The 23,953-nt window shown below is 51.0% G+C and overlaps 1 protein-coding gene across 5 annotated transcripts in view; it reads left to right on the top strand.

The window, feature by feature from the left end:
* LIG1 (DNA ligase 1) overlaps positions 1-23,953 on the top strand; it is a 33,960-nt gene that overhangs the window by 1,682 nt on the left and 8,325 nt on the right. For 2 of the 5 annotated variants that reach the window (XM_019752616.2, XM_019752619.2), the window contains exons 2-22: positions 1,084-1,154; positions 3,225-3,314; positions 5,806-5,941; positions 8,372-8,498; positions 10,303-10,398; positions 11,827-11,922; positions 12,610-12,726; positions 12,948-13,023; positions 15,240-15,266; positions 15,408-15,488; positions 15,756-15,812; positions 15,914-16,086; positions 17,927-18,093; positions 18,465-18,541; positions 19,307-19,398; positions 19,648-19,747; positions 20,402-20,487; positions 21,091-21,206; positions 22,224-22,319; positions 22,544-22,654; positions 23,197-23,268. In XM_019752616.2, coding sequence (XP_019608175.2) covers positions 1,084-1,154; positions 3,225-3,314; positions 5,806-5,941; positions 8,372-8,498; positions 10,303-10,398; positions 11,827-11,922; positions 12,610-12,726; positions 12,948-13,023; positions 15,240-15,266; positions 15,408-15,488; positions 15,756-15,812; positions 15,914-16,086; positions 17,927-18,093; positions 18,465-18,541; positions 19,307-19,398; positions 19,648-19,747; positions 20,402-20,487; positions 21,091-21,206; positions 22,224-22,319; positions 22,544-22,654; positions 23,197-23,268 — 2,064 coding nt within the window. Of the gene's footprint in view, positions 1-1,083; positions 1,155-3,224; positions 3,315-5,805; positions 5,942-8,371; positions 8,499-10,302; positions 10,399-11,826; positions 11,923-12,609; positions 12,727-12,947; positions 13,024-15,239; positions 15,267-15,407; positions 15,489-15,755; positions 15,813-15,913; positions 16,087-17,926; positions 18,094-18,464; positions 18,542-19,306; positions 19,399-19,647; positions 19,748-20,401; positions 20,488-21,090; positions 21,207-22,223; positions 22,320-22,543; positions 22,655-23,122; positions 23,269-23,953 lie in introns of all 5 variants that reach the window. The other 3 variants (XM_019752617.2, XM_074316172.1, XR_012490562.1) reach the window with 2 other exon arrangements.

Genomic DNA, 23,953 nt, shown 5'->3' on the forward strand with positions numbered 1-23,953 from the left:
AGGAAACGTGAGCTTTCATTAACCAGAAGAAATGCAGTCTTGCGCCTTCTGGCCTGTCATCCTCATACCATTCACCACTAAAGACCCTTTTACATCACTCCTTATCACCATGGCCTGCAGGTTTTGAAAGATCTTGCCTATGAATCCTGCGTTTTTCAGTAATGTTTTTGTTACCCCAGTTTTTAGTAATCAAAGACGTGTATGTGCCAGTGTATTCAGTGCCAAGCATTGTTTATGCCCTGTGGCCATATCACTGAAAAAATAGACAAAGTCCCTGTTGTTAAACAAATTTTAACTTCCACGGCTGAAAATCTTTTTATTTTTTATTATTTTTTAAAGGTTTATTTTTTATTTTTATTATTATTTTTTCTTAAGTGTGTTTTTTCAGGACCCATCAGCTCCAAGTCAAGTAGTTGTTTCAATCTAGTTGTGGAGGGCGCAGCTCACTGGCCCATGTGGGGATCGAACTGGTATCCTTGTTGGTAAGAGCATCGCGCTCTAACCAACTGAGCTAACCAGCTGCCCTTAGAGCCTTTTTAAACAAAAGGGTTTATTAGACCATTGCTAGCAAGAAAACACCAGGTCCTGGGGCATGACGTCTGAAGCACCAGCAGTGCCAGGTGAAACAGAAGCATGCCCATCATCCTGGAGTTGTGGAGCGTTTTTGTACATTAAGTAGCAGGGAGAGAGATGTAAGCCATTCTGAAAGATTTGACATTAGCTAAAGACAAAGGGGTTGGGAGAAGCTGAAGTGGGGCCAGCTCTGGAATGGGCACAGTCAGGGAGGAAGTGTCTGCTCCTGTGGATTTGCTGTGGGCAGCAGATGGGAAAGTTCATGTGCAAATAAGCGGAGACTCTGTGTGGAAAGGAGGTTTCATATCTTCTTCTCTGACGTGGAACTCTTTTTGTACTAATAAATCTCACTAACAAATCATTCTGGTCCAAAAAAAATGGGAGTTTCTTCTTGAGGGGGAAATCATGTTTCTGATTTTGTGGGGCTTTTTTTCTTTCTGAAAGAAGGAAGTTATGTGTTTTGGTCTCTGCACAAGCAGTCTCCTCACCAGGTGTTTGGATGTCTTTCAGGAGCAACTGACAGGAGAAGAGGAGGAGCAGAGAAGGGATCATTCTGACGCCATCATGCAGCGAAGTATCATGTAAGGAACCCCATCCCCTTTCCCACGTTACACTAAGTTCTCTGCTTCCTTCTCTAACTCTCTGCCTTTTCTTAGAAGAACTCAGGTTGACATTTCCAGGAGTTGACCACTATGGAAAATGGAGAGTGGGATATGGAAAACAGGTCGTGTATGAACTAAAACTTTTTAGCTGCAAGGTTCAGAAACCCTAAGCCAGTGGTTCTTAGCGGCAGTTTTGCCCCCCAGGGAACATCTGGCAGTGTCTGGAGACATTTTTGGTTGTTAGTCTCGGCAATGTAGCGGACAAAGGCCAGGCATGCTGCTAAACATCCTCGATGCCCAGGACAGCCCCCCGCAACAGAGAATGATCTGTCCTAATGTGTTAGTCATGCCGACGCTGAGAAGCCCTGCGTAATGCAAGCTGGCTTCAGGGAAAAAAAGAAAGGAGTCATTTGGCTTGTGTAGTTGAAACCTCTGGTGTTAATAGTTGGATCCCGTTGCCAGAACTTTGCCCCTGGGAATCTGTGTCTCCCCACCGTTCAGCTCTGCTTTCTTCCATGTTGCGTTCTGCTGGCAGGCTCTCTTCCTTGGGCTTGTGGCTCCTTAGACTTAGCAGCCCCAGTGACAAGAGGCTGTCTCCCAGCTGTCCCAACAATATCTAGGGTCGAGTTTCATTGGCCCAGCTTGGGCCACATGTTGGTCCCCGACCCAGCCACTGCAGCCACAGGGATGCAGGGCTCTGATTGGCCAGGCCTGAGGCACGTGCCCACCATGGCTGTGGGTGAAAGGGTAGGCCCAAGCAAACCTCAGGTACTGAGAGAATTTGGGGGAAAGAGCCTCGCAAAAGAGAAATGGAGGGCTGTTCCCAGAAGGAGGAAATGTATCTATTGTAGGCAGACCCAGACCTGGACATCCATACACAGATTTGGGGGATGGTGGTTCACACAGATCCCAGGCTGCATTTCCCCGCTGTGATGAGAAATCTTGGGATAGTCTCTTCTGGGTTGAGAGCACCTGTGATGGCTTTCCGCCCCTTGCTTTTCTTTCTTTATTTTTAAAGATTAAATAAATAATATTTTGGAATAATTTTATATGCACGAAGAAGTTGTAAAAATAGCACAGAGCATTCCTGCATGACCCTCATCCAGTTTCCTTTGTTGACATCTTATATTACTGTGGTCCATTTGTCACAATAAGGCGCTAGCATCAGTCAGTGCGTTATTGTTGCCAAACTCCACACTTTTTTCGGATTTCACCAATCCGAAAAATTTTAATGTCCTCTGTTCCTGATCCAGTTCGGGCTAGCATGTTGCATTTAGTTGTCATGCCTCCTCGATCTCCTCTGGGTGACAGTTTCTCAGACTTTGTCACAATACCTGTAGACTGTCCCCGACTATTTGGTTTGTTTGGTGTTCTCATAATTAGACTGGGGCCTTGGGCATGGAGGTGAGGTGCCTACTCACCACCTTGTCTTAGGGGTACATGGTGTCCCCAGGACATCGTAGGTGCTGCTGCCCATCCTCACTCGGCCAGGGAAGCATTGGCCAGGTCCCTACCATTGAATTCCTATTTTCCCTCTTAGTTCGTTCTCTGGGAGCACGCCCCCCCTACCCCAAGTCTAGCCAGTCTCAAGTGGTAGGAGGGTTCCTTGCTTTCTTTTCAGAGAACTTACCGCCTCTTGATCTGTTATATTTAGTTACTTGTTCAATATTTGCCTCGTCCACTAGAGTGTTAAGCCCTTGAGGGCAGGGATTTTATGTGTCCAGGTCACCTCCAAATCCCTAGGGCCCAGGACAGGCCCTGGCACATATTTAAGTGTTTAGTTAATACCTGTTGAATGAAAATGGGGGATGTGTCATATCTCTCAGGTTGAGTCTGGGCAGAAAAATAAGCAGAGCGTTGCCTCCTCTTTCTGAGTTTCAGTTTCCTTATCAGGCAAAGGGGGTTATTTGAAATCCTCCATTACGTGTTGGGATGGGAACAGGTGCTGGGATGGGAACAGGCATCAGAAACTGTAGAGTACGTCGTGGATCGGAAGAGTTATTAGTGCTGTTATCATTCTCTTTTTCCCCCACTCTTGTACTTCTCCAGGTCATTTTTCTACCCCAAGAAAGAGGACAAAACGAAGAAGCCAGAGAAGGAGACGTCTAGCAGCATCAGAGAGACAGAGCCCCCACCGAAGTACGTAATAGGCTGGGATGTGGTGAGTTTGTTCCTTTATCAGTCAGGACTCTCTTGGCAGCACACCCAGCTCATAATGTCTCAGGACCCCAAAGGGAATTTTAGGCTCTAGTAACTGAAAATCCAAAGGTGTCCCATTTTCAGGCACAGCTGGATATACGGCCTCAGGGTTGCCTTCAGGGCTTTGTTCCGTATGTGTTCGCTTCATTTTAGAGGAGACTTTCTCCATGAAGCATAGAGACTGGCCATTGGCCTCATCTTGAGGCTGACATCTTGATGCATCTTGATAAGTAGAATAGAGCAATGTTCTCACCTCCAGCATCTACTTCACAAGTTCTCAGAAGATCCTGCTTGGGTCATATGACCCCCTGGACCAATCAGCTTGCCTGAGCACGGACTCAACCTAGATTTAGTTCATACTCCCACTTTGGGACCCTGGGCAAATAACTTCATTTCCTGTGTCCCAGTTTCCTCTTGTGTAATAGGTTATCATAATATCTATCAGGCTTTCTGTGTGGGTTCAGTGAATTAACACATGTGCAACTGGTGGAATAGTGCCTGGTTCATACACTTATTAGCTCAGTAAGTAGTAAGAATCAAGCTGTAGTGTTTTTTGACACTTAATTTTCAGATCTGTCCCTTTTGTCTGTACAATGCTGTATGTACTGTATATGCATATGTAGTTTTCTGTGATATATTTTACTTTTTAAAAAAATGTTATTTATACTGTGTATATCGTTCCTTAACTCGCTTTCTTCAGTAACATTATGACTCAGGTTTTTTTTAGTTCATGGACACAGAGGACTATTTTGTCCCTTTTACCTTCTGCCTGCTGTTCCACTTTATGGATATACCATAGAAATTATTTAAAATTCCCCTCCTGGTGGATATTTAGGTTGTCCCTGGTTTGTGGCTGAAACAATTTATGCTGCAATAAATAGTCTGTGTATCTCCTACGGCGCGGGTACAGATATTTTTTTCTAGCATAGATACCCCTATGTAGAATTATACATTCTACATAGTAATTGTTAATGTGTCAACCTAGAGAAGTAGGTAAAGTAAAAAATTTGAAGTCCTTCCAATATTTACTCTCTAGAGGAACGATTACCAGTTTGAGGTATATCTTTTTTCTATGCCTATAAATATATGTACACCCAACACAGTTATTGACATAGTAGGTGCTCAGTAAATATTTATTGAACGAGTGTTTCCCATACTTATTTATCAGATAGAAGGGCTGTCATTTTGATCACTGTTACAGCTCAAGTAGCTAGCACATCCCTGACATGTAAGGTTCCCAATAATATACACCTTTATTTTTAAATAACAAAGCAGCATTATTATGTATGCAAGTTGCAGATATACACTGGCAAACATGCATATATTTTTTACATTCGTGGACTCATACTGTACATATTTATTTATTCAACAAATACCTATTAGCGTACCTTCTACTTGCCAGGCACTGTTCTAGACCCTATGGCCACAGCAGTGAACAAAATCAACAGCAACAGCTCTTGTGGCATTGATAGCGTGCTTTCTCCCCCCACACAAAAGATGTCTTTTAAAGCCCTCTCCACGATGCTTTGTATAAACTCACTTTATTCTTTTTGATGATGTTCCATAAAATGTGCCATCCCCGACCTAAGTAGTGAGCTGTTTGTCTACATGTTGGTCTCGTTGTCCAGACCATGAGCTCTGTGAAAGCAGAAACCTGTAGGAATCAGCTGTGTTCTCAGCACTTGAAACGACCTCCATGTCACAGTGTATTTGGATGGTTTGTGTCTGTTCCTCACCAGACGGAGAGCTCCTCAGAGCCAGTGTCAGGGATGTATTTGAGCTGCATTAACAGTAACTCAAGTCACAGTGATTTAATTAAAATAAAAGTTGCCTTTTTCTCAGAAGAGTTTCAGCTGTTTAGACAATATAGGGCAGGTAGACAGCTCGGTACCACTACACGTAGATTGTACTGAGACCCAGGTTTCCTCTCCTCCCTGTTTCAGTTCTGCCGTGGCTTCATCTGCATTGTCAAAGCAGGTCAGGAAGTCCAAGTTCCAGGACTAAGACAATATGAGGGCAATCGGTCATGTGTCAGTCATGGTCACTTACATTCTATTGGTCAAAACCCATCACTTGACCGTACCTAGCTGCAGGGGAGGCTGGAAAGGGTAGCCCCTATTTGAGTGTCCATATAGCTAGCTAAAACTTGGGCTTGGATGACTAAAGGAGGTCTAAATTGATGTTGGAGGTTAGTCTTTGCCTTCAGTAATAACTCTGCTTGTTCCTCAGCGTCACCCATCACAGGTGGGCACATAGGAGGCCTCCAGAGATGTGTGATGGATGGATGGATGAGTGAAAGTATAAGCCTAGGAGGCCCCCAGAAAATGTTCATTGAAAGAAAGGAAGGGAATGAACGTAGTGAAGGAGGTGCAGTGTTTGGGGCAGTGTCACACTCTGCCTGCTAGAACACCCCCATTTTCCCACCTTCCAGGGTGGCACTGAAGGAACGGAATAGAGAGGTGCCCGACAGTGACTCTCCAGTGAAGAAGCCGGGCAGGAAGGCGGCCCGGGTCCTGTGCAGTGAAGAGGAGGAAGAGGACGAAGCCCTCATGTCCCCCAAAAGTCAGGTAGGTGCTCATCAGCGTGCCCATTTTTACTGGAAGGAACCCCATTCCCATCATTCCCATTAGCCTGGGGAACTGGGTGCAGCAGCTGCTCAGGAGGACTTTGGAGCGTTGCCCCAGGAGGCGGAAGGGTTTAGTGGCTGTGCCACGGAGCAGACGGACGGCCTGGGCTGCAGGGGCCTCACTCTGCCTCTGCCCTGGGCCCTGGGGCGGGCTCGCTGACCTGTCATGCCTCAGCTGCCTCCCCTGCCACTTGCAGCTCCCTGCCTCCCGGTGGCTGAGAAGATGCATGCAGTCAGTTCACATAAAGATCTGAGAATAATGCCTGATGCAAAAGGGCTCAAAAACATGTCCAGTATCTTCTGTTGTCAGACAGCTTTTCGTCTTCTGTGGGGCTCATTTCCTTCTCTTTTTTAAAAAGTCATTTAATGCCTGTTTATTGCTCTGTGGATAACGTCCACAGGACAGTGTGTCTCTGTCAGTGGTGAAGTTGGATCCTCTGTCCCCTGCTCGAACCCCCAGGGTTGGGAGTTCCGGCCCGAGCCGGTCCTTATGGAGACACCTCTTCCACCTCCTTCATCTCTTCCTCTGCTCGCTCTGCCCAGATTCTCACACATGCCAAGTGGGCCTCTTACTCTTTTTTCTGCCTAAACCTTTCCCCATGTACACGTGTGGCCCAATCCCTCACTTCAGGGCGTTGCTCAGAAGTCACCTCCATGAAACTTTCCTTGACTCCTTGTATGTGTTTCCCATTTGCTGCTATAACGATTCATTGCAGACTTTGGGGCTTAAAACCACATGAGTGTATTACCTTGCAGTTCTGGGGGTCAGGAGCCTGACATGGGTCTCATCGGGGCTAAAATCAAGGTGTTGACTGTGCTTCTTTCCGAGGTCTTGAGGGGAGAATCCATTTCCCTACCTTTTCCAGTTTCTAGAAGCCACCTTTTCTCCATTTGCAAAGCTCTCAACTCTGTGTCTTTCTGCAGTAGTCGCATCTCACTCTCCTGCCTCCTTCTGCCACTTTTTAGGCCCCTGTGATTGCACTGGGCCCACCGCATAATCCAGGATCATCTCTCCATTTAAGGGCAGCTGGTTAGCAACCTTCATTCTCTCTGCAGCCTGAATTGTCCTTGCTGTGTAACTGAACATAGTCACAGATCCCGAGGATGAGGACGGGAACATCTTTAGGCCTTGGACTTGACCCTGAGGCTGCTCGGGAGCTCTGGAAGGATTTTGAGCAGTAGAGGGCCAGAGGTAGCTTTGGCTTCTGGGCAGCGTTTAGAACATGCCTTGGGGGCTCGTATCCGTCAGGGTCCAAATAGGAGACAGAAACCACACGAGTGATTTGAAGAGAAAGAGTTTAACAAAGAATTGTCAACTAGGTCTATAGTTACCAATGGGTGAAAAGAGAACTCGAAGCAAAGCATTGCAGAAGTAGCAGCTGCAGGGCGCAGCTACCATCCCTCGGGCTGTGAAGCTGACATTCAGAGCTTCCTGGCAGGGATGCTGGCTGGGTGCTCGGAAGGTGCCCTGTCGGCCTGGGGCTCGGATCTGTGAGGGAAGGGCACTGGGTGGAGGGTGCTGGTGTCTGCTGCGGCGCCACTAGCAGGCCCTGCAAGTGTTGGAAATCCTGTAGATTGGGTCCAGCTCACACATTCCTACCCAGCATCCTGTATTTGTGCTGCCTGACACAGCTCGCTGTCAGCAGGAAAAGAGTTTGCAGAGTCCCAGCATCACGAGGGAGAGTGGATGGGAGCTGAGGAACGATTGCTCAATAACTGGCACAGGTCCCTGTAAGAAGATTAGTTAGTAGTTGAAACCAAGACATAAGTAACAGTGGTGTAAGCAAGGTAGGAATCTGTTTTTCTCTCTAACGAGCCCTAAAAGTCCAGGATTAGTGGGGCAGTCTCACCGTGTCAGAGAGCCAGGATGCTTCCCTATTGTTGCTTGCCCTGCCTAGATGCGCTTGTCCAAGTGAATGTCCACATTGGGAAGAGGTGGGCACTCACTTGCCATTAAGTGAGTGTTATTTGAACCAAAGGAAGTGTGCATTATTTCCCCTTACATTGTGTGGAACTGGGGTTCATGGCTACACCTAGCTGCAAGGGAGGCTGGGAAGTGTAGTCTTTAGTTGGGCCATCATATGCCCAGAAGAAAATCAAAGATTCTGTAACTGTAGAAAAAAGAGGGTTGTTATTGGTATCAATGATGGGGAGAATGTGGGACCACTAAACTTCACAGGAGGGTAGAATGATGGCCCAGTAAGAGAGAACGAGGCCTGAGCTGGGGCTAGGACCATGGGGTGGAGAGGAGGGCTTGCACAGAGAAAGAGAGGTTTAGAGCGCCTCTCTACTCTCAACTGCTTAGAAATGAGAGCTGTGTGTACCCTCCTCCCTCCCCTCACTCTGTAATTGCTCTTCTTTCCCCTTCCAGAAGCCAGCCCTGGACTCTGCACAAGTTTCCTCTCCCAGTCCGGTCACGTGTCCTGACAGCAGCCGTCCCCTCTCCAGTACCTCTCCAACACGCACCTCCCCGTCAGGGATCCCAAAGCGTCGCACAGGTAAGGACACGGCCCTGCCCTTTCAGTTGCCTGTCTTTGTCCCCACTTGGATTTCTACCCCAGGCGGCCATCCTCATGACAGCTCCGATCTTAGCACTGTGGTTAAAAGCACAGCTCCACCATCCGCTGCCTATGTGACCTTGGGGAAATGACTTAATTCACCAGTTTTTTTCCCTCTTTTCAGTGTAGATATCAGAAAATGTAAGCTTGTGTGGCTCGCCACGTATGGCCATTGGATGGAGTGGTATAAGAAATAATAGTGGTAACAGAGGGTGTTGTGGGAGCGCAGAACTGAGCCAGCCCAGGAGAGGTGACTGAGTGGAGTCTTAGCAGATGGTTTAGGGTTCGTGGTGTTGAGAAAGACGATGGGAAGTGTCACAGCCACGAACAGCATGTTCAGAGGCTTCGAGGTAGAACAGCATGGCATGTTTGGGGAGGCCCATACATGTCAGTGATTCTGGAGAATAACTGATTTGGGGAGCAGGGAGAGCTTGGGGATAGTGTGTGGAGAGAGATGAGGTAGGGAGGAGAGTGGGGGCTGGCTCCCCGAGGGTCTTGCATGTGAGGCTGAGGAGGCTGGGCTTTGTCCTGTGGGTGCTGGGGAGCCATGGGAGGGCTGCAAGCTTGAAGGGTCAGCTCAGACCTGTGGGAGAGGTGATCGTAACGAAATGGCTGAATGGCTCAGGGCTGCTGGGAGCTCAGCGCTGACACTAAGATTTGTTCTGGAGAGGTGTCAGGGAATTCATTTTAGAGGAAGTGACAGCGGAACCTTGTCCCAAAGGACTGCTAAACAGCATGTGCAAAGGCCCGGAGGTGTGACATAGCACAGTGTGTTTGGGAACAGTAACAATTCAGCGAAGTTGGAAAATAAAGTATTTTGCGTACGTGTCATGGGAAGTTAGAAGGTCAAGTGGGGAGAGATTAGGTAGGATAGTAGGACAGAGTGGAGATTAAAAGACTTTACCCTGGAGTGGGGAATGGGGAAGTGTGGACGGCTTTTGAGCAGGGGTGCCAACCACAGCTGATAGAAGGTCCCTCTCAGGCAGTGGGAAGGAGTCACGGGGCCAGGAGACCAAGGAGAAGGTGAGAGTGGACGAAAATGGTTACAGCTGCCTTTTCTTCACCATGTGTTAGTGCCTCAATGTGGAGTTTTCTAGAAGCCGGCTCTGAAGCTCAGAAACAAGGATTTAAGTGCAAGTTGTTTCTTGAGGGGGTGGGAGGTGGGATGAACACAGTGATTCAGGGCAGTGGAGGCAGCCACTGTAAGATGTGTTCTTAGGTCAGCTACCACAGTGGGCGGAGCACTTACCCCTCTGGGGACGCTCTGGGAGCCCGCGTCAATGTGTGCTCAGAATTAGATACCTGCTGTGTGAGGAGCTGGGGTGTTCATACACCAGCACCCATCAGTCCCTGGGTGAGGGTTACTCCCAGGGCCCGTTGATTCCCTGCCACTTCCGGGCTTCTGAAGTTCTGGAAAATCTGTCTGAGGCACATGGAGATGGTAAGATCCCAGGGATGCAGGTGGTGTAGGGAGAGCGTCTGCTAGCGTCGGGGAGTGGGCCGAGCCCGTTACATCATTGCTTACTTCTTGGGATTGTTAACATTCTGCAGATGTGGGCGAGTGAGGCACAGAGAGATTAAGTAATCTGCTCATGTCACACAGCCAGGAGACAGCCGAGCTGGGGCAGTGGCTGTGGGCAGGTGGAGAAGAGATGGGACCCAGAGCCTTCTCAGGGCCTGAGCTCATTGGGGCGGGGACGCATGGGCCAGTGATTCCGCCACACCGAGCCCTTTGCCTTCTCAGCTCGGAAGCAGCTTTCTAAACGGACAATTCAGAATGTTCTGGAAGAGCAGAGCGAGGACAAGGACGGAGACACCAAGAGGAAGAAGGAGGAAGGAGGTGAGACACCTGGAGGAGAGAAGTGTGTGTGCATGTGCGTGTGTGTGCATGTGCGTGTGTGTGCGTGCATGCGTGCGATCTGGAAGGGCGGGGCCTGTCCGAGAGGACGGGTGTCAGGGCCCCACCGATTGATGCCTGTGTCCGTGCATCCAGAAGCATCTCTCAGAGCTCCACACAGCCACACAGGGAGATTTGCTAAGAGAGCATTTTGAAATACATTCATTGGGCCATCTTAGTTCAGTGTTCATTCAAACGTGGTTTCCCCTTTTTATCTTTAGTTTATGAAAGTATGTCCCTCTAAATGATTTGTTGTTACTTGTAAATTTTACTGGAAAGCAGAGGTTCCCACACTTTCACATCACTCTCAGTGTCTCAGTCATTTTTCATGGCACCCCTGGGCCAACACCATACCAGTTCCACATATTAAGTACTTAGGTTCAAACAACTATGTATGTTCTAGCAACTTGAGCACTTGAGAATAACACACATACATTGAAAAACGCTGCACCATTTGTCAAACTTTGGAATCTAGTTGCAAACTGCCACCCTCATTTCCTGTTTCCTGTCCCACACTGATTTTTGTGCAGTACTTGGTTTTTATCACAGCAACCAGTGAAAACCCAGCTTTGCAGAAATACAACATCAAGAATTAGAAAGAATGCGACCTGATACTGAAAACCAAAATACACTGAGCTGGTAGTTCATATAGTGTCGAGCAGATGTCACCAGTTTCCCTTGAAAATGTCAAATACTCTGCTGTGTCCTTGTGAGTTCCCTGCATCTTGGTGACACCTGGGAAATGTAGTCATAAAGGTCTGATCCATTGAGCATTTGGGTGCTGAGATTATAACAGTTGCAGCCGTTGCTTCTGTCTGTTTGTTTAATGACAGGTCCTTATTAGGTTCATCTTTCCCAGGAACGATTTGAATTTGGTCGAGATTTCATTTCCTGTTCGTAATTTTTAGTCAGGAACAAATTTTGCTGTAAATCGTGTAGTTTCCGCTATTGTCAGCGTCTGGGGGCGTGGGGGTGGGTGGCTTCTTTCTACTAACGCAAATTTTTCCCAAGTTAGTTTATTCAATTTTTATTGTTACCCTGGAGGTATAGTTTTTTTTCTGTCAGTTTTAACATTTTCTATTATAATCTGTAACAAGTTATCATGTGCAACTCTAATTTTGAGGTGAATAATTCTGAAATAATAGTTTATAAGAATGGACTGGCATTGTTCAGCTGCACAGGCGAACACTGGGGTTGGGTCCCCTCGGAGGTCTTTGTCTTGCAGGAGGCCGACCCTCTCCCATCGCTTCATAGACACACTTGATTGGCTCCTGAAAGAACAAATGGAGCAGAATGTCTTGGGAGTTGAAATGTCCTTAGTGATTTGAAATGTCAAAGTGACTTTTTGCCATCTGACATTTCTGTCAACAGAAGCAGAAAGCCTCCCAGAGCCGGAGGAGGCCATAGAGAAGGAAACAGAAGAGGGGGACCCACCCACGGCAACTCCTGAGCCCCCAGAGACCTGCAGTGAGTGTCTGATCCTCTTCCCCCAGCAGCCCCATCTCGATTTTGGGGTCAGATTTCTTGGAGGATAGTTCATGTAACTGAGACATAGATTCTCAAATGTGTTATTTAAATGCAAATTCTAGGGGAGTCCTTGATTTTATCGTTATTGTTTTTGTCATTATTTTTCCTCCATGCATGTGGGAAAAAAATGAAAGAGCCATTCATCCTCCTGATACCTTTCAGAAATCATAGACACTCTTATTGCTTGAGCAGTAGTTTTTTAAGTTAGACTAGTGGGAAGACTAGGCCGAGTTACAGGATTTTAGAGGTGAGTATTACCCTCACAGGCCACAGAACAAGCTCTGCGTCTGGTGTCCGTGGGACTCCTGTGTTAGAAACAACACCATGGGGACATTTTTAGGATGCCAAATTGTACCTGCTTTTCTGCAGCTGCAGAAGTGGGGCCATTTCTTCTCATCGGGCTGAGATTTCTTTTTACCACTCTCCACAAGTGTCCCGCTTTGGGCCAAATGCTAACATTCCAGGAGTTAGTGCTGATAAAAAAGCATCAGGCCTGAGAGGCTCAAAACTTACGAGAGGAAAAGGGCAGAATTGGTTAGGTTTTTCTATAGTGTCAGAATGACCTTGGGGTTGAAAAAAAGGGTCGGGGTCAAAACAGTTTGCATCATCACCATGTGACCTTTTTAGGAGCAGAGCCCCCGACAGAAAGCAGTTCAGAGCCTGGTGTGACGATAAAGCAGGAGCCACAGGAGGAGGATCCGGCTAAGCCCCCCAGGCCTCCCAGGACGCTCAGCAGTTTCTTCAGTGAGTTTGTCCCCCCCTCACCTCCCCGGGGTTGTGCAGGGCGGAGGCAGGGGTGTTTTTCTCCGGAGAAAGCTGCAAATCTCTCTGGTCTTCCCTCGAGTTAGAAAGTCTAACTTATCTCTCCTGGCTTGTCACCCTCTCCAGGGTGATGGGGTGGTGCTGGGTGGAGAGTGGTTGTGGGGTGGGGGACAGGACCCACAATTTCCTGGCTTCATTTCCAGCCCCCCGGAAGCCCGCAGTCAAAAAAGAAGTAAAAGAAGAGGAGTCTGTTACCCCAATAAAGGAGGAGCCCAAGGGGTGAGTCAGTGTCTGCTGTTGAGTAGAGAGGACAGTGGATTGAAAAGAAGGATGCAGTGAGCCAGAGTTTCTTTAATTTTATTCTAGGCCTCCAAAAAGGAGACAGGTAATCACAAAAAATTCTTTCAGCTATAATTATTCTGATAAAAACGTTTTGGGGATTCCTAATGTCAGCTTTGTACTCCAGTTGAGACCTTGTTGTGAGAGTAAATGGCACCATTTCAGGGTGTGACAGCACTAGGAATAGTCAGCTCCTTTTCTTGAACACCTACTATGTCAGGTACGGTGCTAAAGGTTTCTTTTATGCCGCTTTACTTCATCTGTGCAGTAGTCCTGTGAAGGAAGCGGGTATTTTGACCATTTCACAGACATTGGACCCATTTGCCCACAGAGGTTAGGTTGGCTTCCCCAAGTCACACAGGGAGGTAGGGCTAGGACCAGGCCTGGGACCCGTGTCACTCTGATTCCTAAGCCTGGGCTCTTTCTTCACTGCCCCATCTTGCCTCCTGGGTACGTGTCTGTGCTTACATATTTATAAATAAGTTTCTCTAACAAAATTGGTGTCCTATGCATGAAGTTTTAGGTCCTGTTTTTAATTTCCTGTGATGCTATGACCAGTTTTCTTATGTAGTTCCCAGCCTGATCACTGTCCATCTCTGATGGCTTCCAGCAGGAGACAGACGTTCAGGACCTCCAGTTTTCTCCCCTTTGAAATGGGGACATATGGGTGACAGAAAGCACACCTTTTCATCCACCGTTGACTGTGTGCCAGGCCCTAGGCGGCGTGCCTTTTGTATCGTAATGCAGTGACTGCTCACAGCACCACCGTGTGTAGGTCTGTCAGCGTCCCCATACCACAGATGAGAAAAGTGAGGCATGAGGCAGGGCAGTATTGTGGAGTAGTTAGAAATTCCAGCCCCACCTTTGCCAGCAGTGTCACCTTGAGGAAATGACTTAGCCTTTCTGTGGCAGCCTCCTCCTGAGGATTTGGAGCATTTAGACTACAGTCTGCCATGGCCAAGCTCAGCAGTTGTAGCTGCTGCTATTAACAATAACAATACTACTACTAATAATTATTATTATGTGATTTTAATGCCTTGCTTAGGTCATAGACGGGGAGCGTGGCAGAGTTGGGGTTTGAACCAGGCAGTCTGGCTATAGAACTTCTTACCCACTGTGCTCTACTGCCTCTTGTAATAACAGAGACAACCAGGATGGCTACCACTTACTAAACGCTGAGTCCGTAGAGTTTGCTGCACAGCCCAGCTCTGCCGTCCTCAACCCGATCTGTGCATCAGAATCAGCTGAAGAGCTGAAGAAAATCTGGAGTCTTCTCCTGTACCCTTTTGTCCCCCAAGTTTTGGTGGAGATATAGTCTTGAGGTTGGGGAATCAGTGTTTGAAAAATGCTCACTACAAACTGCATCAAGGAGTGGGAACCTTCACCCTAATTTCTCCCTTACCCTGATGACTACATGTCATGCGAGGACCCTTGGTGGCTCCAATGGATGATGGAGACACTGGTTTGGAGGGGACGGCCACTGCCCCAGGGGTTTGAACCCAGTGTGTGACTGCAGTCTGGACTGTGCTGGCTCCGACAGGGTCAGCGGGAGGCATTTCCAGAGGCGTTTATTTATGATGCAGAGGTTTAGAGCGCAGTCTCTGGAGCCCTGTTACTTGCTGGCTGTGTGATCGTGGGTGGGCTGCTTAAGCACTGTGTTCTGTTTCTTTATCTGGAAAACAGAAGTCCCTGCCTGTAGGGCTGATTGCTAACAGATGTGTTACAGGACCTTAGTAAGGCCCTGGCACTTTGTGACATCCAACGCTGGTGCCCTTCTGCTCGTACAAGGTGAAGGAGGGAGGGGTTGGCGGAGAGGCCGAGAGGAGTCCTAGGCCTCTTAGAGTGGGCTCTACAAGATGGTCGGATCATACTGTCCACTCTAACCATGCTGACCCCTTTTTTGTGCCTCAGACACATCGAGTGTGTCTCTACCTCACGGCCTTTGCACTTGCTGTTCCCCCTGCCCGGAATGCTCTTCTCCCTGATCCCCGCTCGCCCACCGTTCATGTCATCCTGCCCATGTGTCTCCTCTCCGGCCTTCCCCAACCACCCTCTGAAGTAGTACCTACTATCCGTCTTTCTCCCCCTACTTGGTTTTCTTTTCTTTTCTGAAATACTTTCTTAATGCCTAAAATTGTTTGTTTATTTTTCCCCAGACTCTCCCACTCAAATGTGAGCTCCAGGTTAGCACACTTCGTTTGCATTTACTTCTGTGTCTAGAACGGGCCTGGCCCATAATAGGTGCCCAGTAAATATTAGTTGGAGGAATGGCTTCCCTTTGACCCAGGCTCCTGCTCAGTCTAATCTCCCTTTTGCCTCCACAGCCCCCTGGACCCATGTAGCTACAACCCTGCCAAGAACAACTACCATCCCGTAGAAGACGCCTGCTGGGGGCCGGGCCAGAAGTGAGGCGGTCCCTCCCCGTGCTGTCCTACCCCAGCCCCTGTCACTGTGGGGGGCCTTCTCACCGGTGGCCTCAGTTGGAGGAAACTGTCAAATCTCTCTCTTCATGTTTTGGGGACACAGTCAGCAGCATTGAAGGGGACAGAGAGAAAACCCTGGGGAGCGAGCGTGTTACGGGTGGGCGTGCATTTGGGAATTAGCAAGGCTGTCCCCAGGGAGGCATGGGGAGGTGGCTGGGTGAGGGACAGCATGTGTGTCTCTTTCCCCAGGGTCCCTTATTTGGCTGTGGCCCGGACCTTTGAGAAGATCGAGGAGGTTTCTGCTCGGTAATGAATCGGGCTGTCCTGGCTGGGGTGGGTGCTTTCCCTGGGGGGTGGGTGCTTTCCGGCTCTGTTCCTCACCCAGCAGTCGCCCGCTCCTCCTCCAGGCTCCGGATGGTGGAGACGCTGAGCAACTTGCTGCGCTCCGTGGTAGCCCTGTCACCTCCAGACCTTCTCCCCATCATCTACCTTAGTCTCAACCACCTTGGGCCGCCCCAGCAGGGCCTGGAGCTTGGTGTCGGGGACGGCATCCTTCTCAAGGCAGTGGCCCAGGCCACAGGTACGGAGGGGCTGTGGTGGAAGCTCTGGTAGGAGTGGAGCTTGGGGAAGGCAGGGAGCTTGGGGAAGACCTGAGGTGATGGAGAGGGACTCTGAAGAGAGGCCGACGAGGGGCCTGATGCAATGGATTGGCAGCGGAGTCGGGGCAGTGGGGCTGGAAAGAGGCTGCAGGCGAAGAACAGGGTCGGGGGCTGGGCCTGAGGGCCGGGGCTTAGGGAGGTGGCGCAGGTCCTGCAGGCCTGACCAGGAGAGCAGGAGGGACCCAGAGGAGACGAGGAAAGAAGGGGATATGGGCGGGGCTGCTTGCCCACAACAGCCAAACCCCAGTGCTTGTGGAGAGGCTGGCCGGTGCCAAGGGGCCTCAGTGCTTGGTGTTCATTGTGAGGGCATCAGGGAGCCACAGAAAGCTCGTGAGCAGACGAGGGGCCAGGTCGGTTCTGGGCCTGTGTGGAGGACGGACAGGAAAGCAGGAGTCCATGGAGGAGGCCGGGGTGAAGGTCCAGGGGAGGAGGAGCTGGGGCCGAAGCTGCAGGGAGCAGAGGAGACGGCAGGAGCCGAGAGAGACGGGAACAGGAAGGACCAGCTGGGCTCGGGGGGCCAGGATCGGAGGGGGTGCAAAGACTGCCTGGGCGTTTTACGTGACGACTCGGTGGATGATGGATCCGGCGCCAGGACAGGACACTAGGGAGGGACAGGCACATCATTTCAGCTTGGGAGCAGGTGAGCGACCTGTGTCTGGGGGCCGTCAAGAAGCACGTCCTTAGCCCATTAGCGCACACACTCAATGCGTCTCCTCATGGCCCTGATGGCCGCCCAGCCCCAGGTTTGTTAAGAGCTGGTCAGCATTTTGGAAAACCCCAGCACTATTGACAGTGCACATCTCCACCTCACACACATGTGAAGGCTCACACTTGTTGCTGCCCCTTTTGTGCAATTCCACGTGCAGGCAGTAGGCCCGACCACCTCGTTACGTCGCTTCGCATCTTCGAGTGCAGGAGCCGGGCAGCCAAAGGTGGGAATGCGCGCTCTTTCGTTAGAAAGCGCTGTTCCTTGTATGTTTTACAGTCGGCATTCTCCCGAAATGACAGTGTCTGTAGGTTATATCATCTCTGTATTTCGTTTCAGAATAGAATGGAGTGACACAAAGTCCCTTACTGCTGACATTCTAAGGACAAGTGCCAAAGGGCAGAGTGGCCTCCGCCCCGTGGCACCGCTGGGCGGGGACACCAGTGTCAGCAGCTGTCTGCTCTCGACCTCATATTATATGAGAAGGAGTTGTGGTTCTGATGGAGTGAGAGGTGTTGGTCAGAGCCATGTGTTAACTGTCTTCCCAGCCTCCTGCTTTTAACAGTGCGGGGCCTGTGGGACCCAGTCTGGACAATGAGAAAGACCAGAAAACATTCTCTGTGTTTAAACTGGGGACTTCAAAAAGCTAGAATAACAACAATTACCCTGCTGGAGGGCGTGCATGACCAACTGGGGGACAGGCAGAGGGTCCCTTGGCTGCCTTTTCTGTCTACACTCGCTCCCCTGGTGATCCCATCCTACCCCGTGGCTCTGAATCGCATCTACATACTGACACCGCCACCCTAGGCATCTCCCCCGTGTAGACGTGTTCATCCAACTGCGAACCTTACTCCATGCGGACATCTAATAGGCCTCTTACACCTGACGTGAAGGGAGGCAGGTGTTAGTGAGCTATTGTAACAAGTGGGTGAGTGTTAGGACTGGGGAAGTTGGGGGGTCGCCCGCAGGACACCTAGCCGGAGCAGATGCAGCCAGGCCGCCAGAGAAGGGAGGTGCAGCCATGCCCTCACCACCTGGCTCTCTCCTCCCCCAAGGTCGGCAGCTCGAGTCTGTCCGGGCTGAGGCAGCTGAGAAGGGCGACGTGGGGCTGGTGGCCGAGAACAGCCGCAGCACCCAAAGGCTCATGCTGCCCCCGCCTGCCCTCACCGCCTCTGGGGTCTTCGCCAAATTCCGAGACATCGCCCGGCTCACTGGCAGTGCTGTGAGTGGGGCGGGGTGCTTACCTCCGTCCCCAGACCCTCTGCTCCTCACCTCGGGGACCCAAAACCACGTGTGGCAAGAGGGCAAGAGTTAGACTATCTGGGGCAGGATCACTTCAGTTCTGCCTGTGGGGTGCGGACCTGCCATTCCTTCTTCCCGCCCTCAAGACAACCGCCTCTTGAGATTCTGGCAGCTGATCTGGTGTCTGCCATGTGACAATAATTATATGCTGAATAAAGCTAGAGAGGGAGGCAAGAAGGAGAGCTGGCCCTTCCTACTGAGCGCGTGGCTGTAGGAAGTGGGGGTGCAGGGGGCAGGGAGGAAGTATTTCCTTCATCCCCAGGCCCTGACCTTGTTCCCCCACCTCTTCAGTCCACAACCAGGAAGATGGACATCATCAAAGGCCTCTTTGTTGCCTGCCGCCACTCAGAAGCCCGATTCATTGCCAGGTGAGTGCGGCCGTGAGGTGCGAGGAGGTGAAGGTGGGGGACTGGAGGCTGGGACCACTGCCAGTGCCCTGACCTTAGACGAGAGCAGTGTGAGCCAGGAGCCCGGCCCTCCTTGGTCGGATGGGACACTAGCTCCTCGTTGGTAATACTGCCTGGAGAAGTGTCCTGGGCTGTGGGGAAAGAGTGCCATGATTGATTGGTGATGTCTGCCTTGGCCTGAGCCAAGTACAGTACGTACAGGAGCCAGGTGGTTGCCGTGACAATGAAGAAACCATTGACATCCTGGAGCATTTCGTGGGTGCCCTGCCTTGGGCCACATGCTTTATCCCGTCAGTTCCTCTCTGCAGTTCTGCGAGGCAGGCCCCGTGATCCTCACCCTGGTTTACAGAGGGGGAGACAGAGGCACAAGGGAGTTAAGCCTTGTGCTCCAGGTCATTGGCTCAGAACAAGACCTATGCTGGGGACGGGTCCTTGACCATCACACGTGGGCACCAGTGGGGCAGGCTGTGTCCCAGTTCCAGGCCAACTGTCCCCAGGAAATGCCAGTGGTCGTCATTGTTACTGGTTGGCCTCAGTTTCCTCATCTGTTCAGTGGGGCTGTGTGATGTCTTGGGTCCCATCTGGCTGTGAAGGTTGTTCTGGTTTTGAGGAGAGGGTCTCCAAAGGGTCACGGTGGGGGAGACTGGAGGAGGCAGAGCCAGGTATAGAGGTCAAGATTGGACAGGTGCGGATGTGCCCACTGCCCCTCGCCTGCTCTCTTCCCAGAGCCCTGAGTGGACGGCTGCGCCTCGGGCTGGCAGAGCAGTCAGTGCTGGCCGCCCTCTCCCAGGCTGTGAGCCTCACACCCCCAGGCCAAGGTGAGCCCCTATGGCCAGTCCCGGTGCCCACCACTTGAGTTAACCTGGGCTGCCCTTCTTCCCAGAAGTCCGCGCACTCCTCCCCAACGTGATTCTGCCTCCCACTGCCACTCCAGGCGCCTTCCCTGAGGACAGTGTCCCTGGCACTGAGTTTACATTCCTTGCGGTGCAACACATCACCCACTGTGGACCCTGGGGTAGCTGAGGGGGTCAGGTATCCCAAGGCTCTTCTGGTGGGTCTTGTCTCAGAATTCCCCCCAGCCGTGGTGGATGCAGGGAAGGGCAAGACAGCAGAGGCCAGAAAGACGTGGCTGGAGGAGCAAGGCATGATCCTGAAGCAGACGTTCTGGTGAGATCCAGGGGCCATGGTCAGAGTGAGGAGGTCAGGGGGAGCTGGAGGGGCCACGGATGTGGGAGGGGCCAGCGGCTGGCAAGTGTCAGTGACCATGATGGGGCTGATGACAGGAGGGTGGTGATCCAGACAAGAGTGGCGCTAGGCGCAGGATGGTGACAGATCGGGAAGGGAGCAAACAGTGAAGGGTCTGGCGCAGGGATGGGGAGAAGCACCAAGAGGCTGACAGGTGAGAGCAGCAGACGGGACTGTGCTGCTCTCATGCACAAAGGCCATGAGATAGCAGAGGGGCTGGTGACCAGCACAGAGGGCTCAGGACTTCTGTGCAGTGATGGAGAGGACTCCAGGGAGAGCCACATGGGAGGACCTGGCTGGCAGCTGACTCAGGGCCGGCCACAGTGAGATGGCGACTGCGGATGGGGGGCTATGGCAGCTCAGACCAAGAGCGAGTCAGAGTGATGTGTAGTGACACTGAGGGAGGACCGTGACAGAGACAGGGTGACGGAGTCAGGGACAGGTGGGACTAGCCCCAGGGACGAGGTGACAGGTGGGCAGAAGTCCATACTGCAGCCAGAGTGCGGCGTATCCAGGCTGCCTGAGTTCTGCAAAGACACCGCCCCCTTTGTTCTCCCCGCCTCCCCACAACCCCAGTGAGGTGCCCGACCTGGACCGGATTGTCCCTGTGCTGCTGCAGCACGGCCTGGAGCGGCTCCCGGAGCACTGCCGGCTGAGTCCAGGTACGAGCCACTCCGGGGCCTGTGAAGGTCTGAGCACCGCCCGCGCCCTCCTGCAGGTCCCCTGGCCTTGGCTTCCGCCCTCGGGGTGGCTGTGAGGTGTCCACTCCCAGGCAGCCCTCTGAGAACCTGCAGACTCCTCCTCCTCGTCTGTGAGGGTGGGACCCTGTCCCCTGGTGCTCAGACCCGTGCCTTTTCTCCTTGGGGTCCCCCTCTGTATTAGATCGGGTGTCAATGAAGCTGCTGGAGCAGAGATACCCCAAAACGCAGTGGCTCAGGCCAGGCAGGATCTCTTTCTCTCAAATGAGTCCAGAGGAAGACAGGCAGCCAGGGAGGGTACTTGGCTCTGCTCTGGAGATCACCCAGGGAGCCAGATTTCTTCTGTCTTGCCACTTTGTCATCCCAAGCTTGTCACCCTAATGTACGTAATTATAGATGGCTCACGTCTCTGTTCTGGATTTCGAGATGAGAGAAAGAGAGAAGGGGGTAGCTGGTGAGGGTGTGACCCGGACCTTGCACACATGTTTCCTGTGTGCCGTTAGCAGTCGTCACAATTAGCAGCCCCTCTACCGTCTTCCATGACTCACCCTCTCTCCCCCTTCCCAGGGGTCCCCCTAAAGCCAATGTTGGCCCACCCGACCAGGGGCGTCAGCGAGGTCCTGAAACGCTTCGAGGAGGCAGCTTTCACCTGCGAGTACAAATACGATGGGCAGAGGGCACAGGTATGGGGCCAGACGCATCCTCCAGCGGAAAGGAAAGTGCCAAGGAGCAGGGGCGTGGGGGCAGTCAGACCCCAGCCCACTGCCCGCCTCTGCACTGCCTGTCTGACCGCACATCTCTTAAGGCTTAGTTCCCACCTATGTGCAATGGGTATGATAACAGCCACCTCACTGGCTCATCTGAAAATCAATTTTATTCGATCAAATCATCATCATTCCTGACCCATAGCAGTGAGAGCTCAAGAAATGTCCGCTGTGCTCATGCCCTGCTGGGGAATGTGTTCATTATTATAACAGGCGCGTGCGTAACCCTTAGTGCAATTACGGACGCTGTGTCCTGTGGTCCAGTGCTTGACGCCTCCTGTCCGGTCTGTAAAAAAGCTTCTAGTGGCTTTAGTGCCTTGGCTGGGAGTTGGGTCCATATCCCGGTTCATCGCCTGGGGATGGGTGAGCAAGTGTGGAGGGTGCCACCCAGTGGTGCTTGAGGCAGTTACAAATAGTGGGGTCGGTAGACCTTTGGCTTCATAGATGGACCTTAAAATACAGTGTTGAGAAAATACAAAGAAACAATTTACAATAGTGACAGTGATTTGCAATATATACACACATATATGTTTCAAGTCATATATTCTATCCCACACACAACTTACTTCTTGAGGTAACATGCATGTAAGATGGCATAGATGGAGCGCCTCTTGAGGACCGTGACCAGACTATTAAAATAAGTAAATTAACAGTGAAACCCAGGATGATATTCACAGCATAACAACGTCCAGACAAATCCACAAATACATACGCAGCACGAGAGTAGGGATTGCGATGGTGAAGAAAACATGGTGGGGGCTTTCACACCCGAGTGGGAGGTGCTGTTTGAACAGAGATAATTTGCTCAGGTCTCTGAACCAGTTCCTCCTCCAGAGCTTCTGGAACCTTCGGCCAGTGAAAGGGGGTCAGAAGAGAAAGGAGGGGGCACTGGGGTGACCGGGCTTTGATTTGCTCTCCCCTCTCCCACTGTTGCAGATCCATGTTTTAGAAGGCGGGGAGGTGAAGATCTTTAGCAGGAATCAGGAAGACAATACTGGAAAGTACCCCGACATCATCAGCCGCATCCCCAAGGTGGGTGTGTGTCACCCGCTTTCGCTCGGGCGGGGGCTCTAGTTACTGGTACAAAGAACCAAGGCCTGTCCTGTCCAGCTCGGTGCGGCAGGGGGCTCGTGGGCCTCAGGGCGTCAGTGGACCTTGAGAGCTACTACAGGAGAAGGAAATTTGTTTCCCTGTGTCTGTCTTTGGCCTCATCCTCCACGTCTCACCAGGCCTGGGTCTCCCTCTTCCTCTTTCAGATTAAACTTCCGTCAGTCACATCCTTTATACTGGACACTGAAGCCGTGGCTTGGGACCGGGAAAAGAAGCAGATCCAGCCATTCCAAGTGCTCACCACCCGCAAACGCAAGGTAGCCTCACTGCCTGCCATGTCCATGCTCTCTCATCTTTCTCCCAGTCCTGCCCAATCTCCAGAGGGACAAAGTGTCAGTCAGGGTGCAGGTCTCTTAGCCTTTTGCAATATGGCTACCACAGCTCCAGCCGTTGCTTTCTTATCCCAGCATGCCAAGTAGGACAGAGGAAGGCTATTTTCTACATCTCTGTGTCTCATGAAAGAAAGTCTGTTCTAGGAGCCCCCACCACCTGCACCCTAGCTGACGTCTTTACTCTCATTGACCGGAATCGTATCATGTCACCATCATTAGCTGCAAGGGAGGCTGGGAGAGGAAATACCTGGCAAAGGGGAATGAGGTTGTTGGGATCAGCTGAGCGCCATCACAGTTTGGGACCTGGGGCCACCAGCATTGCCAGTCACAGGTGTGCGACCTCTTAGCTGGGGAGAAGGGGAGAGTGGAAGGTGACAACGGTGTCTGCCACAGGCACGACCGGAGGGGACCCAGCCAGGCCCTGGCTCCCCTCTCCCACCTCTGCCCTCTCTTCTGCTTCGACCCAGGAGGTGGATGCAGCCGAGATCCAGGTGCAGGTGTGTCTGTATGCCTTCGACCTCATCTACCTCAACGGAGAGGTGAGTTCCGGCTTCACTTCCAGGGCGGCCGAGGCGTGGCAGGTGGTGCATGAGCTTGGGAGCCAGCGGTCTGAGTTTCATTTCTGACTCTGCCATGTCACTGAGCTGGGAGGCCACACCGGGCAACATTTATCAAAGCGAGGTCCGAGGACCCCGGTGGGGGTCTGGGAGGCCCTCTCTTTTCAAACTTACCATGTGTGAGGCGGATTTTCTTCACGTACTGTAGCCGTATGAGTGCAGAAGCAGATACAAGAATCCAACCTTTGTTAAGCCAGATGTTAAAGAATTTTCCAAAATGTAAAAACCCTTCTCACTAACTATTTAAAAATGTACACGTGTTTCATAAAGAGGTTGGGTTAATGTATTGGATTTTTTTAAATTAATTAATGTTTTCAAGATTTCTTACTTTTAATATGGTCACAGTGAATATACTATAATGAATACTGTATCACTAATATGGTAAATATCGAGAGATGCAACCCACATACACAGAAGCCCTTTGGAGTGAGTTCTCAATAAATTTCAAGTGTGAAGGGGTCCTGAGACTAAAAAGTTTGAGAACCACTGTTCCAGGGTAGGTGTGGTTGAGTCTGGAGCCAGGCAACCTGCTCTCATACCCCAGCTCTCCCCTCCTAGCTGTGTGGCCACAGGTGAGTGACTAACCTCTCTGTGTCTCAGGTTCCTT

Source organism: Rhinolophus sinicus, linkage group LG11 (genome assembly GCF_036562045.2).
Source record: "Rhinolophus sinicus isolate RSC01 linkage group LG11, ASM3656204v1, whole genome shotgun sequence".
NCBI classification, from domain to species: domain Eukaryota; kingdom Metazoa; phylum Chordata; class Mammalia; order Chiroptera; family Rhinolophidae; genus Rhinolophus; species Rhinolophus sinicus.